Source organism: Nansenia antarctica (genome assembly GCF_963989245.1).
Source record: "Nansenia antarctica genome assembly, chromosome: 5".
Taxonomy (NCBI): Eukaryota; Metazoa; Chordata; class Actinopteri; order Argentiniformes; family Microstomatidae; genus Nansenia; species Nansenia antarctica.
The window spans coordinates 64290544-64305649 of NC_137690.1; the positions used below are offsets into that span (position 1 = coordinate 64290544).

Sequence of the window (15106 nt, forward strand, 5' to 3'; positions counted from 1 at the left end):
GCTTTCTCCAGCTGACCTCCACTCCACTCTCCCATCACTCACTCCTAGTGAGCTGGGCGGAGGAGTCAGAGAAATAGCCCTCTTAGTATGGCTAGGGTCGATGCGTAAATATGTGCACAAATGGACCATCGTGTGCTATATGGCCAGGAGGTGGCTTATAGGATCCCGCAGCAGACTTAACAGTCAGGGTTTAGGTCTTATCCACGATCAAGGGAGATTGCAGGGACCCTTACTTTCATGAGCAGCCGGGTTAAACGATATGGCTCTGGGATGGTTTCAACGATCGACAATATAGGGAAATCCACACTTTTAATAACCATTGCTGCAGACAGCAGCTGAAGTGTATTACAGTTTCTGTTTTACGTAAGGGAATTAAGCAGATGCCTTTCAGTCCCACGTGTCACGGCCGGAGTGTCCAATCCCAAAGGGGACTGTGATGTCATCCTCTTATGCAGAACTGATGGGACCGTCTAGTAGGATTAACCCTCGACTCTCAGGGGCACGGTACAGAGATATGTTTGGTTTGACTTCCCTGTGCGGCCCTAGTGGCCATTGTCCTGTACAGGAGAGGCTAGTTTATGTTGAGCTATGGCCTCAATTATTCCAACATCAAAACAAAATCCTTATACAGTGGCCTTAGCTAGTAGGGATTGTACAGTGGAGTTGAGTGAAATGTGCAAAGCAGAAAGTAGAGACGGGTTTTTGAGCATGCACAGAACCTCGACTGGTGTGGATGTCCTCTGTGCCTGCGTTGTGGCCGACCAGGAGGTACTGGTTAAGCCGTGACCCGTCTTCGGCCACCAGCACAGACTTGGCCGCACCCTCGGTCCAGGTGTACACCACCTCTGAAACCGGATAGGCATCTGAGAGAGAAACAAAATAACGAATCATATCTTAAATAAGGAGCCTGCATCAGCTAATAGGTTACGGTTGGAGTTGAAGTGCATAATGTTTTGAAAAAGCTGATCTTGTAAGATAAATGGCACACCGTATGAGATATTTTGGAAACAGGTGTAGAGTAAATGCACGTTAGGAAAGGAATTTAACATTTGTTATTAAACCTCAGGACACAAAGCAGTTCAACATTCATGAAAGTATACAAGTTGATTAAATGAATTGAATATACAGCTGTTAATGCATCCTCAACTCTGTAGAAACATGAGCGGAACAAGAACTAAAGAGATTTAGTTTAGTGATTTAGTTCAATGTGACCTTATTATGTTTTTAAGGGGTGTTTTGCATCAATCTTCTTCCCTTGCCACAATATCAAAATGCACTGGAAGCTCCAGAGAGTAAGGGACTGGACACTTTTCTCAGCAGGGGGTCTATAAGCTCAGACTTTAAGCTGTGTTTGAACCCTTGTTCGCAAGGCATCTAGTTAATCGCACAGTGCTGGATTGGACTTGACAGTCTGACCACGTCTGACCTCAAGGTCTCTTCCAAATTCTGTGTTAGCCTCGGGAGATAGGGTCTGACACTGTGATAAGCACGCACGCATACACACACACACACACACACACACACACACACACACACACACTGTACAAGCATGTGACCTTGGAGAAAAAATATCAAAGAGCAACTAATGGGAGCATCAGAAATCTAGGAATTTCAATTACTTTGTTCTCTTACAAAATACATTTACCGGGAAACAATTGAGTGAAAAATGCTATGTCAATGACAGCACTCTTTATATCTTGGTATTACTTATCAAGGGAAATCATCCATGGCTTAATGCCCATTATGCCTCCTTCACTATAAAGATTTGTATGCTCTTTCGACTCTTTAAACTGGAAATCAGACATTGTTACAGTATGTCCTCCTTCTGCACACACACACACACACACACACACACACACACACACACACACACACACACCAGGATTAAAGAGGAGGTTCCGAATAGTGAGGTTAAGCCCTCAAGACTTTCAATCCTACTCATTACATTCACAAAGAGATTCATTAGCTCCTTCCTGAAGCACTGACTTATGACTGAGTTCATACAGTACAAGACGGTTAGGATAGGTTGTAGGATTTCTTTATCAATACCACACAATTCAGACATCCTTGGAAAGATGCAATTGATCAATAATACATGTATGATTGAGTGCTTTGTGCTTTGCCCATGTCTAGTACTTTGCCCACGTCTAGCCTGTGTTGATGTAACTCTACAACATGAGGTTGTGACCTTTCAGATGAGAGAGATCTACTCTCAGGAAAGCCCTGCTTACGAAAGAACCACTTCAACAAATGGAACAGTGTATCTTCAAGCACAGAGAGTGGAAAGTAACACCGAGAGTAGAGAAAGACAGAAAAAAAGCTAAAAAAAACTGAGTATAGCTTTTCATCTTTTAAAGATGTATACACGATACAAAAACAAACACATAGAAAAGTAGGGAAGAAAGAGCTAAGCCACAGGCATCTGAGAGAAGAAGAGAGGGAGGAGGCAGAGACGGAGAGACCACTTGGAGAAAAAGAGCATGAGAGAGAAGGGATGAGTAATGCTCTTCAAGGCAATGCTGTACAAATGTACTTTTTCCCATGCCTTGTGTACTCCTTTTCTAAGAAAATAATTCTGGATGAAAGAATAACTGTTTTAATCCCCTGATGACAAAAAGTATTTCTGGAGTAAAGGAAATAATGTAAAAGAGGTACAGTGTGTGAGTGTTTCCAGGGACAAAACAGCACCATTTTCCCACTTGTAGGAGGATAATTAAGAGTAGGCTATAAAATGTATGGAAAGAATGGAGAACAAAGAGAAAGAAAGTGGGGAAAAACCCTCTAAAAGTACAGGGCCGTAACTAAGCAACAACATGCACGTAGTATGTGATCTACTACTTGGCATCGGTGGGCCTACTACAGACACAGGCCGACACAGTACAGCATGTTGGATGTTGGATCTCATTAGCCAAAAACCAGGGCCAAATTAAAAGTTGGTTAGGTCGGAAGTATTAAGGATCAATGACGTGGGGGATTTTGTTGCCCTGAGCATGACCTGACTGACTACCTGTGCCAACTTTGCAGCAGTATTCAACAGAACTATGGAACCGGACATCCATCTATCACTGCATAGCTTTGTTCATGAATGAATTAATGAATTATCTTCATTTTCATCATTGTCATTATCTTTTGACTAATGGTTCATCTCTCTGACTCTTAACAGACAACCTTGGGTTTTTGTATTAATAGCGCTGAGATGTCAGAAGCACCTCAGTTACTGCACCAAAGCTTCGATGTGTTGCAGACAGAAAGAGGCTTGACCCCCGTTGTTTAAAATGTCATAACCTTTACACTTTAACACCCTTCTGTGTATTTAATAACATTCTAGGGACTATGGCATTTTTCCTTATTTTTGAGCAGCTATTTTTGCTGTGTCTTCTATTATGGACTAGCTCATTGTGAGTTGATTAGAAAAGGAGTGTCTGCTACTGTACAAACAGATGAATAAAAAAAAAGTGCAATATTTTGTAAATAAACACAGTAGGCCTAAAGATAGGCAGAGGTGAAAGGTGATGTATGAGCAAAGGGGAAGAGGTGCATACATGACAGAGTATAGGATTTGCATAGAATCAAATAGCATCAAACGACAGCAATGTTACCAATTGTACATCTCTTCTCCCCAGTATGATGTCACAAGGAATGGCAGCCATAACAGCAGACTGGTCAGAGTTGTTGTACGTTTGTACGGGGGTACTGTCCAATCGGCTCAGAAATCAGTAAGGGTATTTATGGCGTATGGTGTGACAACACTGCAGGCGCCAAATAAGTATCAGGGTTTCCCCAACAGGTCCACCGGGGACAGCCTGCGTCCCGGGCCAAAGGTTAAAGAATAGCCGAGGTATTTTAAGCAAAGTCAGGTCAGATGCAACACCTCAGGGGATCTTAACCTAACTGGATGAGATGCTTAGCCCTCAGATCCCCATGTGACACCAACACACCCACACTCTCTCAGCAGCAGCGATACACAGGGGCCTGAATCCTCTTACTCAGGAACCCAGTGTCACACCCCCGATACAAGCAGTAGGCAATCCAACTACGTATGCCAACGTAAGCCATAAGGTCCTGGCTGTAATCTCCATCTAGGGCTAATTGGCAGATGATAACGCACACCTGTGGTGGTGCTCCGAGAGACAATTTAGGCCACGGGGGGCATGGACTACGTAGTGCTCTAATTAAAACGTTTGAGGTCAAGCAAGCAGATTAAGGATGGGAAAACCTTCTTGTCGTCAGACCACTTATAATGGACAGGTTTCGTCCATCCCATGTCATCGAATAATACACAAATTGGAAAATGTATTGTTCATAGCCTGTGTGGTAGAGAAAGCATGCTGCTGTCTAGAATACTGTCACTGTGCAAGCTCAACTGTCTCTTGAGAGGCATTCGTTTGGAAACTGAGAGAGGTAGAGGTTTGACTGAGGTAGGAATAATGCTGACATTACCATTTGCCATTGACCCAGAATACTAAAGGTATGGTGCATTATGATGGAGTTACACTACATTACAATAGTAGTAAAAGTCTTGTTATAAGCACAATCTACTCACAGCTTCCAAACTTTAGAGGGCAAGCGTGAGCATCCATTGGGAAATCCTCCAGCTGCATAGGACATTCTGCTGATATGGTTAACCTAGAGTAACAACAACAGTATCACCATCACCATCATCATCATCATCATCCTCATCATCATCATCATCATCGTTTGTTTAGTAGTTTAGTAGCCTGCACAGATACATTGCGTAGTAGCCTGCGTAGAAACACTCCACATAGCAGCAAAGCTGTAAGAATAAAGAGTAAAGTCACAATCATTTATTGATATAATCAACTAAGCACAGGACATTAGATAGATTATACTGCCCTCTTGTGGTCATCTCTTGTACATTCTTAGCAGAGGTTCTAATCCATCATGTATTTCGTCTGTGTTTACAGATGAAAACTCAGAACCACATACTTTGATCAATGTAAATACAATGATATGATAGAGCAATCAAATTGGAAACAAACTGAAATGAGGGCACCTCAGGTCCTTGAGGACTGCGTGGGCTCAGGTTGTGTCCACTTCACTATGTAACTATCCAATTGTATAACCGTGCTTGTTGTGACATAAATAGCTGAATGATTTTGAGACAAGATATATAACCACTAGCTAATCCTCAATGGATATGAGACACTAAGACCTACTATGGGTCTCATTTGTCTACATTATGAGCAGGAAAGGCTGCCTTCATGTGGCGGTGAGTAAAAGCGCAGCACTGAGCACTCAATTAACTTTCAATCTCCAACCTATCCTATGAGGACAGTTGTGCATATTGGTACTTTTGGTACAAACATAGCTGGGCCATGTATAGCATGCTGCTGTCTCCAACAAATATGATATACATAATTGAAGACTACTACTACTACTACTACTACTACTACTACTAATACTACTACTACTACTACTACTACTACTACTACTACTACTACTACTACTACTACTACTACTACTACTACTACTACTACTACTACTACTACTACTACTACTACTACTACTACTACTACTACTACTACTACTATACCTGCAGTGAGAATATACATGTATTTTCCTCCTGTGTTACCCTTTTCTGAATCAAAATGTAATGTGATGCAACAACCATCATGCCTTTATTGTGAGCTGCTAAAGAGTTGTGAAATAGAACATTGAATGAATTATTTGTGGAGACAAATATGCGACTTGCTCTGAAAACTGTGGCTCGCGGGCTAATGTTTCTGAATCAGGTTGAGAAAGCAATCACATTTAGTCATTATCTCAGAGCCGAGAAGAAGCTTTTCCTGATGTCAGTGGACTCTGAGAGGCTGTGCATGCAATAAATCGAGGTAGTACTAATCTCTTTTCCTGGTAATGGAAATGCATTAAGAGACAGTAGTAAAACCAGCCGATTAAAAGCAGCATCCTGATGTTTCATTTCCAGAGTCGTTGGGAATCTATTACCTTTTTAGATTATGTAGCCTGCATCCCCCATCTTATTGCTTCCTCATAAGAGTTGGATGTCTGTGGACATGCTCGATCACACCGATTAGAGTCAGAAACATTGCTCTGAGGGGTACATAATATCTTGGATAATCTATTTTGCATCTGGTATTGGTAGCTCAGTGGGTTGCATTGATTTGAGATTAGTTGATTCCTGAGAGGATACCAGTACACCCCGAGGTCAACTTCTATTGCTAATGGTCATAATAAATGCAAAGTAATAAATGCAAAGGGTTATTCATCATTGATCCAACCTACAATGAAATATGTCACTGAATGGCACCCAGCTAAAGATATATACTGTATGTATATCTTGTATAAACAAAAAGAACACACACACAGTGTGTGTTACATACACTTTGTTTAAAAACATTGTTATTCAACAGAGTACTCCTTTACTAGAACATCAGAGAGCTGGGCCGAGTCACACTTTTCACTTCAGAAGGTCTTGTAGCTTCCTAACAGGGGTGTATAGGTATTAGATGTATTCAAAATACGTATTCAGAATACATTTTGAAGTATTCAATATTCTGGTACGATATATTTTTAAAAATGGGTAGTCAGAATACAGATACTTTTATAAATAAGAACATTTGTACTTTTAGAATACTTACTAATTTATATACAAAATAAAAGAATTACTGCACAGTAGCTGTAAATGCTGATGTCCACCTGACTGCACCATGGGTTTTGTGTCCCCCGACTACACCATGGTTTTTCCACACAGATTGACTGGTGGAACAAGTCAGCTTTCAATTTGTGGCGCTACCAGAACCATTTTAAAGTCAAAATATCCAAATATGTTGCAAAATATTTATTATAAATATTTATATTATATTATTATTCAGTATGTCCATGCTTCTTTTAACAATTATTTTCTGTGGTTTATTCAATGCTCCTGTAGGTGCACTGAACAAATACAAAAACATCCTCTGTACAAATGAAAAATGTGTAGCTCTGAATACTGAATACATGTTAAGCCATGTACAGTACTGTATTCAGTATTCGGTACCTCAATACATTCATCAAAGTATTCTATACAACCCTGCCTCCTACACACTCACAGGCAAGGACACTCAAACATGCAAGGACAGGGGCCTAGTTGACTGTACTGTATTCTAGTGAGAGAGCATTACATGAAGACTTCAGACAGAGCTCAGGTACTGTGTGATGTACAGTATGTACCTCATTGTGTAGAGCAGAGTCCCATCGTCCTGCAGCCGCAGCAGCTTGTTGGGCGTGGTCATATTGTGGGCGATGGATTTCTTGCCATTGAGGAAGAAGGTGTCGGGGGTCCAGATATTACTGGCCAGGAGGTTGTTGAGAGGCAGCATCTGCATGGGCCCTTTGAAGCAGAGGCGCTCATCTTTCCAGCTTTGTCGAAAAAACACATCGATAGTGTATTCCTGAGGTAGAGAAAAACATGCTATCGATACTTGGTAAAACTCAGAGGCACACGTCCATACTATGTCCATGAGGTATTTATTCATTTGTTAAACTTAGCAGCATATACTGTAAGCTATCATTACATTGTAACTATCTGCACATAATAATTGTGGCGCTTATAATGTTTTCAGGAAGAAACTGCGGTTGCTGTAGTCTCATGCTTTGACTGGATATAATTGAAAGTGTGGGCGTAAATAAACTCACCATTTCGGTATCTGAAACTGGCCCAAAGCTTGTGACAAATATATTGGTTTTGATCTCTGTGACATTTTCTGTGGATGAAGTGGGATTTGAAATATACAAAAGTAAATTCAAGCATTGCTATACGATCTAAATCTCTCTTATCAAGGAGAGAAACAGAAATCGATAGAAACAGATTTCTCAGGAAATTAGTTCAGCCCTTTGTCTGACACATCATTTCCCTGGCATAATTTCACGGTGAATGCACAACATCACTGAACTGTGATACTTACTGACATTATAAAAGAAGATTTCTAAATTAAACGAAAATAACAAAAAATGGAAAAAGGCTATATTGGCTATTTTCTCTCAGAGATGCAGAAGAAGGAGGTGCATTTCTTTCAATGTATGCTCTGTGCCTTCGCCCATCTCTGAATAGAGTTCTGCCTCTCAAGGTTACTTTCTGCAGACAGAGATGGTCGTGAAAAGCGCTTTGCCTGTGATATATGGAAGGATTGCAGTGCACTTCATTTTCACTTAGGATTGATCTATTACTGTGATTACTTCTGCTCTGGGGAATATTTCATCCAAGGTGCCATATGAGGAGAGACTCTTTCTCTCACCACATCAACAGGGTCTAGCGAGTGCTTTTCTGCAATGGGCGATACTATGCTGAATCATAAATCATTAATGAGAATTTAGTATGAATATATTCACAATAAATCCAAACAAATCATAGACTTTCACACAGGTGCATCCATATGTCTCACTATAGGCCTACTTCATTTAAATCCCTGGCCTGCAGCTTCACACAATGGCTCAACAGCACGTGTCTAAATCGATTGTAGAGAACCACAACCCTCTTACAACTACATAAAATGTGCACCCATATGTGACAGCTGGTGAAACAGGGAACAAAGTTGCCAACCGATCAAATGGCTTTATTCTGGAAAATGTAAATACATTTCAACGTTGTTGAAAATCAATGACACACTCGCTAGTCAAGCCAAAATATTGCAATGCAATGTATTCGGTGAGTAATCCCCAGTTACCTGGGGATACCTAGTTACTGTATATACCTAGTTAGATACCTAGTAAGATACCTAGTTATCTATAACACTACTTTACATTGTTAGCAGGCTCACAAAAAAAGCTGTGTTAGTTGACTAGCGAGTGTGTCATTGATTTTCAAGAATGTTGAAAACGTTATTTTTCATAATAAAAGTCGGAACATTTTGATCGGCCGCCGACTTGTTCCCGGTTTCACCAGCTGTCACATATATTTAATACCGTTGTTACCTCCTTGAATGTATTGACATGGGCTTGGAACACAATACAGTACTAAATCAGTGTGCAGTACCTCCTAGTCCTGGCCTGAGTCTGTTGTCGTAGCCATCCAGCAGGCCATCCAGGATCCGTGTGAAGACGGTGCTGTTGTCATCTTTCTGTGCCTCAGTAGTTTGGGAAAGACTAGAGGGAGAGACCAGGCTGGTAAGCATAATGTCTGTCAAGGACAGTGTCATTAGGTGTTGAACCCTGTAAGAACCATCATGAGACACAACACAGGTGGCATGAAAAACCTAGACACAAAATACATATTTTTAAATAAAGAGGTGAAGTAGCCGTAGTACTTCCTTGGCTTCCAGAAAACGTCTTGTCTCCGCCCTTTTCCTTTCACAATTGGATTATGGTGATACAGTATATAGGTTTGCTTCTCTGTCCACTTTATCCAAGCTAGACCCCCTGTATCATTCGGTTCTAAGATACATCACCAATAGTGCCTTCAGGACCCATCACTGTACACTGTATAGTCTGGTTGGATGGCCATCTCTTTCTGTCAGAAGGCTCCAACACTGGTACACTCTTGTGTTTAAAATCATCTCTGGCTTCTTACCGAATTATCTGGGCCTGAAGTTCATCCCTATACCGAGTGGCTCGGGTCTCAGGTCTCGTAGATGGCTACAATACAAGGTGCCACTTATCATGAACAATGTTGGAAGGGCAAGCTTGTCTTATTATGGCCCTTGGTCTTGGAATGACCTACAGACTACTTTTAAATTAGAGGCCCTTATTTCCATAAGTATCTTCAAGCGTAGATTAAAGGATGTGGTCACCGCTCGCTGTACCTGCTTTGGTTAGACTTCTCAATGTTTTAATCACCTTGTAAATACCCCTACCATTGTTTGTCTATTGTATTGTTGCCACTGTCTTATGTCCTGTCTTGTTATCTGAACTGTTTTTTAAGCTACTATTTTTACCCTGTCTTGGCCAGGTCTCTCTTGTAAAAGAGGTTTTAATCTCAATGTGACTTCCTGGTAAAATAAAGGTTAAAAACTGTATGTATTCAGAACTGTCTGTATTACAAGTTTGTTTCAAATGTGTTGTGTGAAAGAAGGCCAGTCAAATAAATGTATTAGCATTATGAGACATCAACATAATCATATCTACTGCTTCTACTGTTACTATTACTACGTATGATAGTTAGGGCTACAACTTTTGACTTTCGACAATATACTTATGGGTGTACATTTTTAACTAACTGTAGTACGAGTTGACTTACCCAACTTGACATGAAATGCACACCAGTAAGACAGTGAGCAAAACATGTTTAATTGTTGAAACGCTGAACATTTTCTCCTCAATGTCTGTAAAACAATAACAATAATTATCATTATCATCATTTTATCATATACATATTAGCATTATTGTGACAATCATAATCATGATTACTACTGCTTCTATTGTTACTACAACTATAGGCACTAATCCAGACCCCTTGATACAATAACAGTCTGAAAGTCATGCTATGAACATGACATTCTGGACATTCAGTCTGAAAGAATGATCATTCACATTCTGTTCAAGAATCCCAAACCCCTTGTTAGGCTACAGCAGAGAAAAAACATCTGTTTGGTGCAACTGTTCGCATTGTGAGCTTCACTGCGTATAAATTCGCAGGCAATGCAATAGCTATAGCTTTCACTATAAACGATCCCCCTCCCCCACCCCAATACCCCAAAAACGGCTTATGGGTGCATCTTCTAGTGCCATCCTCATGCATTCATTGATAGCGGCGTAATCAAACAGATTACCTGAATGGAGTGCCATCATCTTGGGTTTAATTTCCGTGGAAGAGGGGGTTCAAAACATGCAACAATGAGAGTCGAGGTATGCTGGAATACAGCGTTTACAATGAACCACCGCTGGCGGATTCGATCGGGTATTGTTCTCCCCTGAAATTGGTAGAATGAGTTCCAACTCACAGGCTTTCAGGCGACGTCTTGTCCTAGTATCACACCCTTCGCACCTTCTTGAGACGTGTCAATATGAGGCGCATATCTTATTCCTGACAACGTTTTTGTTACCCTTGCTCAAGTACCGGTAATTCGTCCGCTGATGTCAGAGCGGACGAGTGGAGCCCTACACACTTCTCACCTCCAGTGCCGCTCACTGACTGTCTGCAACAGTTTTTCGTACCGGTGTCTTACCATAGGTGCGACCGTTACAAAGGTCCCCCAAGGAGTGCTCCTCGCATCACTAAACTTTGCCTTAGACCGTTTCTCTCTTACCCTGATTTCCGATGCTTGTTGTGAAGCCTATAATTCAAAGAAAAAAACGTCATCTTCCCTCGCAAGCTGCAATTAAAGTCTAGTTAGAAATCCTGTCAACGAATAAAGGGCAGTGGGGGGTGATATATCCAGTTGCGAGAAAGTCCAGACCCAGCATGATGTGTGCATGGTTATAGCCTGGCTATTGTATCAATCGAGGTGCTCATGTTTATCGTTTGGGCAAATAGTTGACCGTTTGGGCAAACAGGCCGTTACCCCCCAAAACATTTTTAAGAACATCAAACAAAGTCGTAATAGTGATAGCCGTAAGAGGGTACTATAACTCCATATTTGAAATATTATTTCATAGACAGCTGATGTTGTCACATCACATATACTCTCAGTATCATACTGAGTATGTGAGCCCTTTGAATGATATGTCGTATACGTAGGCTATTTACACGTAGGCCTATTGATAATAATAATAAAAAATGTTATTGGAAAACCAATATGTTGTCAATGAAAATAACTATTTGAGCGACAACGTTTGTTTCAGCACCACTGACTGGACAGCTCCCCAGTAGGCTGCTGGGGGCAGCGCTGGTGCTGTTCTATTGTTGAGTTTTGCTTCAACTGCGCAAGCATACAAATAATGCTCCATAAAACCATCGGCTAGGCTAGAAACGTCTAAGGAAATTGTATTAAAACAACAAATAAATAAAGAGGAATTAATCGTATTAATTAATCTATTGTTATGTTTGAATTTGATGCATGTCACCAGGTATCTGTGGATGTTGGGTAATATAATCAACATGCTTGACTGTGCAGGTACTGTACAATAACAGGTTGACAAATTATAGCTTATAACTATTGCTCATATTTTCCAGGAATGCTGTCGATGGAAACAAGAAGTTGTTTGCAATTTATGACACAAGGTAAGTCACATGAAGTTAATACAACTGAATATAATCCAGTGTCCAGGGTCAATGTCCAGTGGGATTAATTCTGAAACACATAAGTAAGTAAGACTAACTTACTGTGATTCTTTTGTGCTGGAATGATAACCCCAACGGGGTTAATGGTCAATTATAATTATTGACCAACACTCGGGGAGTACGGTGATCACTCAATTGGAGACGACTTGTTAGTTAATACGCTTGTTCCAATAAGCCTATATCAATTAAATATCACCATTGCTATTTGCTAATAATATAGACGTATAGATTTTTGGGTGAAAACCCCTTATTGTAACTCATTGTAAAATATGTTATGGGGGATTTGGAGTGAGATGGTTGGCTCCTATTTCAAACACAGTGCCTTTGCAGCCTCCACCGACTGTGTTTTTTTGTCAGTAGGCTGCGTTTCGTTTAGGAAACTACGTTGAGAGAGAGAGGGAGAGAGAGAGAGAGAGAGAGAGAGAGAGAGAGAGAGAGAGAGAGAGAGAGAGAGGGGGGGGGGAGAGAGAGAGAGAGAGAGAGAGAGAGAGAGAGAGAGAGCGAGCGAGAGAGAGAGAGCGAGCGAGCAACCCAAATAAGAGTGATGTCAAACCTTTGTACATATCCGAATTATCTCAAAAGCCAACGACCTCGACTATAGGAAACTATGGATCTTTAATAATTAGGAGTAGGACCGTTTTTTTGCACGTTACACATTCTTCTTACAACAGCGTGAGGGATGTGGGCTTTTCTTTCTGCACCAGTTATTGTGGCTGTCGTATGTTGCGCACAAAGGTGAGTGTGGCTTTGGTCCAAGTGCGTCTGGAAAGAGTGCGCGCGGGTTAAACTTAGTAGCTAAATATCATTATGTTGTCATTTCAGCGTTAATGAACCAGGGAACATGTCTTTTGTGAAAGAGACAGTGGACAAACTATTGAAGGGATATGATATTCGCCTGCGACCAGACTTTGGAGGTACGTCTTATTTCCAACGGAGTTATTTTTTTTGAGGTTCCAGATTAAAACCATTTGCAAAATACAGGTGCAGTCATTGTAATTGTATTTGTATTTGCATTTCAGGGGCTCCCGTAGCAGTTGGCATGAGTATAGATGTCGCGAGCATAGACATGGTCTCCGAAGTAAACATGGTGAGTGAACTTTACTACGACGTAATGAATGAAGCACTAAAAAGCATTGACATGATAAGCGCAAGGCTGCACCGAATCGACGTTGGGAGCGCCAGCGCCGTCCGGAGTTCTGGGCGCAAGTTGCACTGTTTCAGATTCAGATTCAGATTCAGATAACGTTTATTGCCATTATGCTTGACACATATAGGAATTTGTTTTGGCATTTACAGAAGGTGCATTTATGCTTTTTTCACATATACATGAACAAAACAAGTACAAATACAAATGCAAAAACAGGACAACACAGGACAGACAGTGCATGGATAGTGCTGTATATAAAGTGCAGTGCAGTTATTCAAGGTCCAGTGCATGTTCAGTCCTTGCAGTACCTTGTACTGTAGTACTGTACCTGTACCTGTATGTCGCTTATCATGTAAATAGCCATAGGCGTACAATATATTTTGCAACCTAGTCGTACCTACACTCTCCTCACCACTGCACATATAGGCCGACAACTTTTCACTCTCTAGCTATAGGCTTTTTTTTTATTTTAAGCATATTGAAGAAAATCATCAATCAATATCAATGTAAGCACACTTGTCTGGATTGGATTCCTCCCATACTAACTCCAGTTTACCTGGCTAGTGCTGATATAACATAGTACCCATTAAGGGCGCCTGACTGTTCAAGCTGTTTTATTTAGATCTGTTGCATAACTAGATACACTATATGGACAAAAGTATGTGGACGCAATTATCCTCTGGGGCTTTTTTCATGGTTTGGGCTAGGCCCCTTAGTTCCAGTGAAGGGAAATCTTAATGCTATAGCATACAATGCCATTCTAGAGAATTGTATCCTTCAGTTTGGGGAAGGCATGGGGATAGCATACAATGCTATTCTAGAGAATTGTATCCTTCAGTTTGGGGAAGGCCCTTTCCAGATTCAGCAATGCAATGCCCCCATACACAAAGTGAGGTCTGTCTATGACATGACATTTGCCGAGTTTGGTCTGGGAGAACTTGACTGGCCTGCACACAGAGCTCTGACCTCAACCCCATCGAACACCTTTGGGATTAATTGGAATGCCGACTGCGAGCCCGTCCTTCTCGCCCAACATCAGTGCCCGACCTCATTAATGCTCTTGTGTCTGAATGGGAGCAAATCCCCGCAACCATATTCTAAAATCTAGTAGAAAGTCTTCCCAGAAGAGTGGAAGCTGTTATAGCAGCAAAGGTGGGACAAACTCCATATTAATGCCCATGGTTTTGGAATGAGAAGTTCAACAATCAAATATGGGTGTGATGTTCAGGTGTCCCAAATACTTTTGTCCATATAGTGTACATTTGATGGAACACTTGATTAGTATTAATACCATAGGTGGGCCTACCCAGTCTGATGCATGTATTGTCAGTATAGTCACTGCATACAGACTATATATCGTCTACAGTGTACAGTATAATCACTGTACACACCTATTCATATATCATTCAGTTACCATATGCAGCCTCTTCACTCAAGTGTGACATAAGGTTGATTTGGTAGGTAGCCTACAAGAGTAATAGTATTGTATGTGTAACTGGTTGGCAAATGTTTGAATTACAAGTAGGCCTACAGGTAGTGTGCATTGGAAAGTGTCAAAGTATGGTCAGTAAAAACACGCTATGTACTGTACAGGTTCAATGATTGATGACCATGATAATAAACTCTCACTGGGGTAAAAGAGAGCATTTATGTTGTGCTAATATCCCTTAAAGTATTCCCAACTACTTCAAATAAGTTTCAATTATTTAGACATAGAGTATGTGAACTCGTGACGTTAGAATTATAAGGTTCTATCTCCATTTTGTCATAATTGAGTTTTTTAC

At 40.9% G+C, this 15106-nt stretch overlaps 1 protein-coding gene across 2 annotated transcripts in view; it reads left to right on the plus strand.

The window, feature by feature from the left end:
- Positions 1–15106, plus strand: part of LOC308158633 (gamma-aminobutyric acid receptor subunit beta-3) — a gene marked incomplete at both ends in the record, with an annotated part of 30410 nt that overhangs the window by 587 nt on the left and 14717 nt on the right. Inside the window, 3 exons of one of the 2 annotated variants that reach the window (XM_080532312.1) lie at positions 12068–12115; positions 12998–13089; positions 13195–13262. In XM_080532312.1, the coding sequence (XP_080388438.1) occupies positions 12068–12115; positions 12998–13089; positions 13195–13262 (208 nt within the window). Of the gene's footprint in view, positions 1–12067; positions 12116–12869; positions 12911–12997; positions 13090–13194; positions 13263–15106 lie in introns of those variants that run through there. The other variant, XM_080532313.1, reaches the window with a different exon arrangement.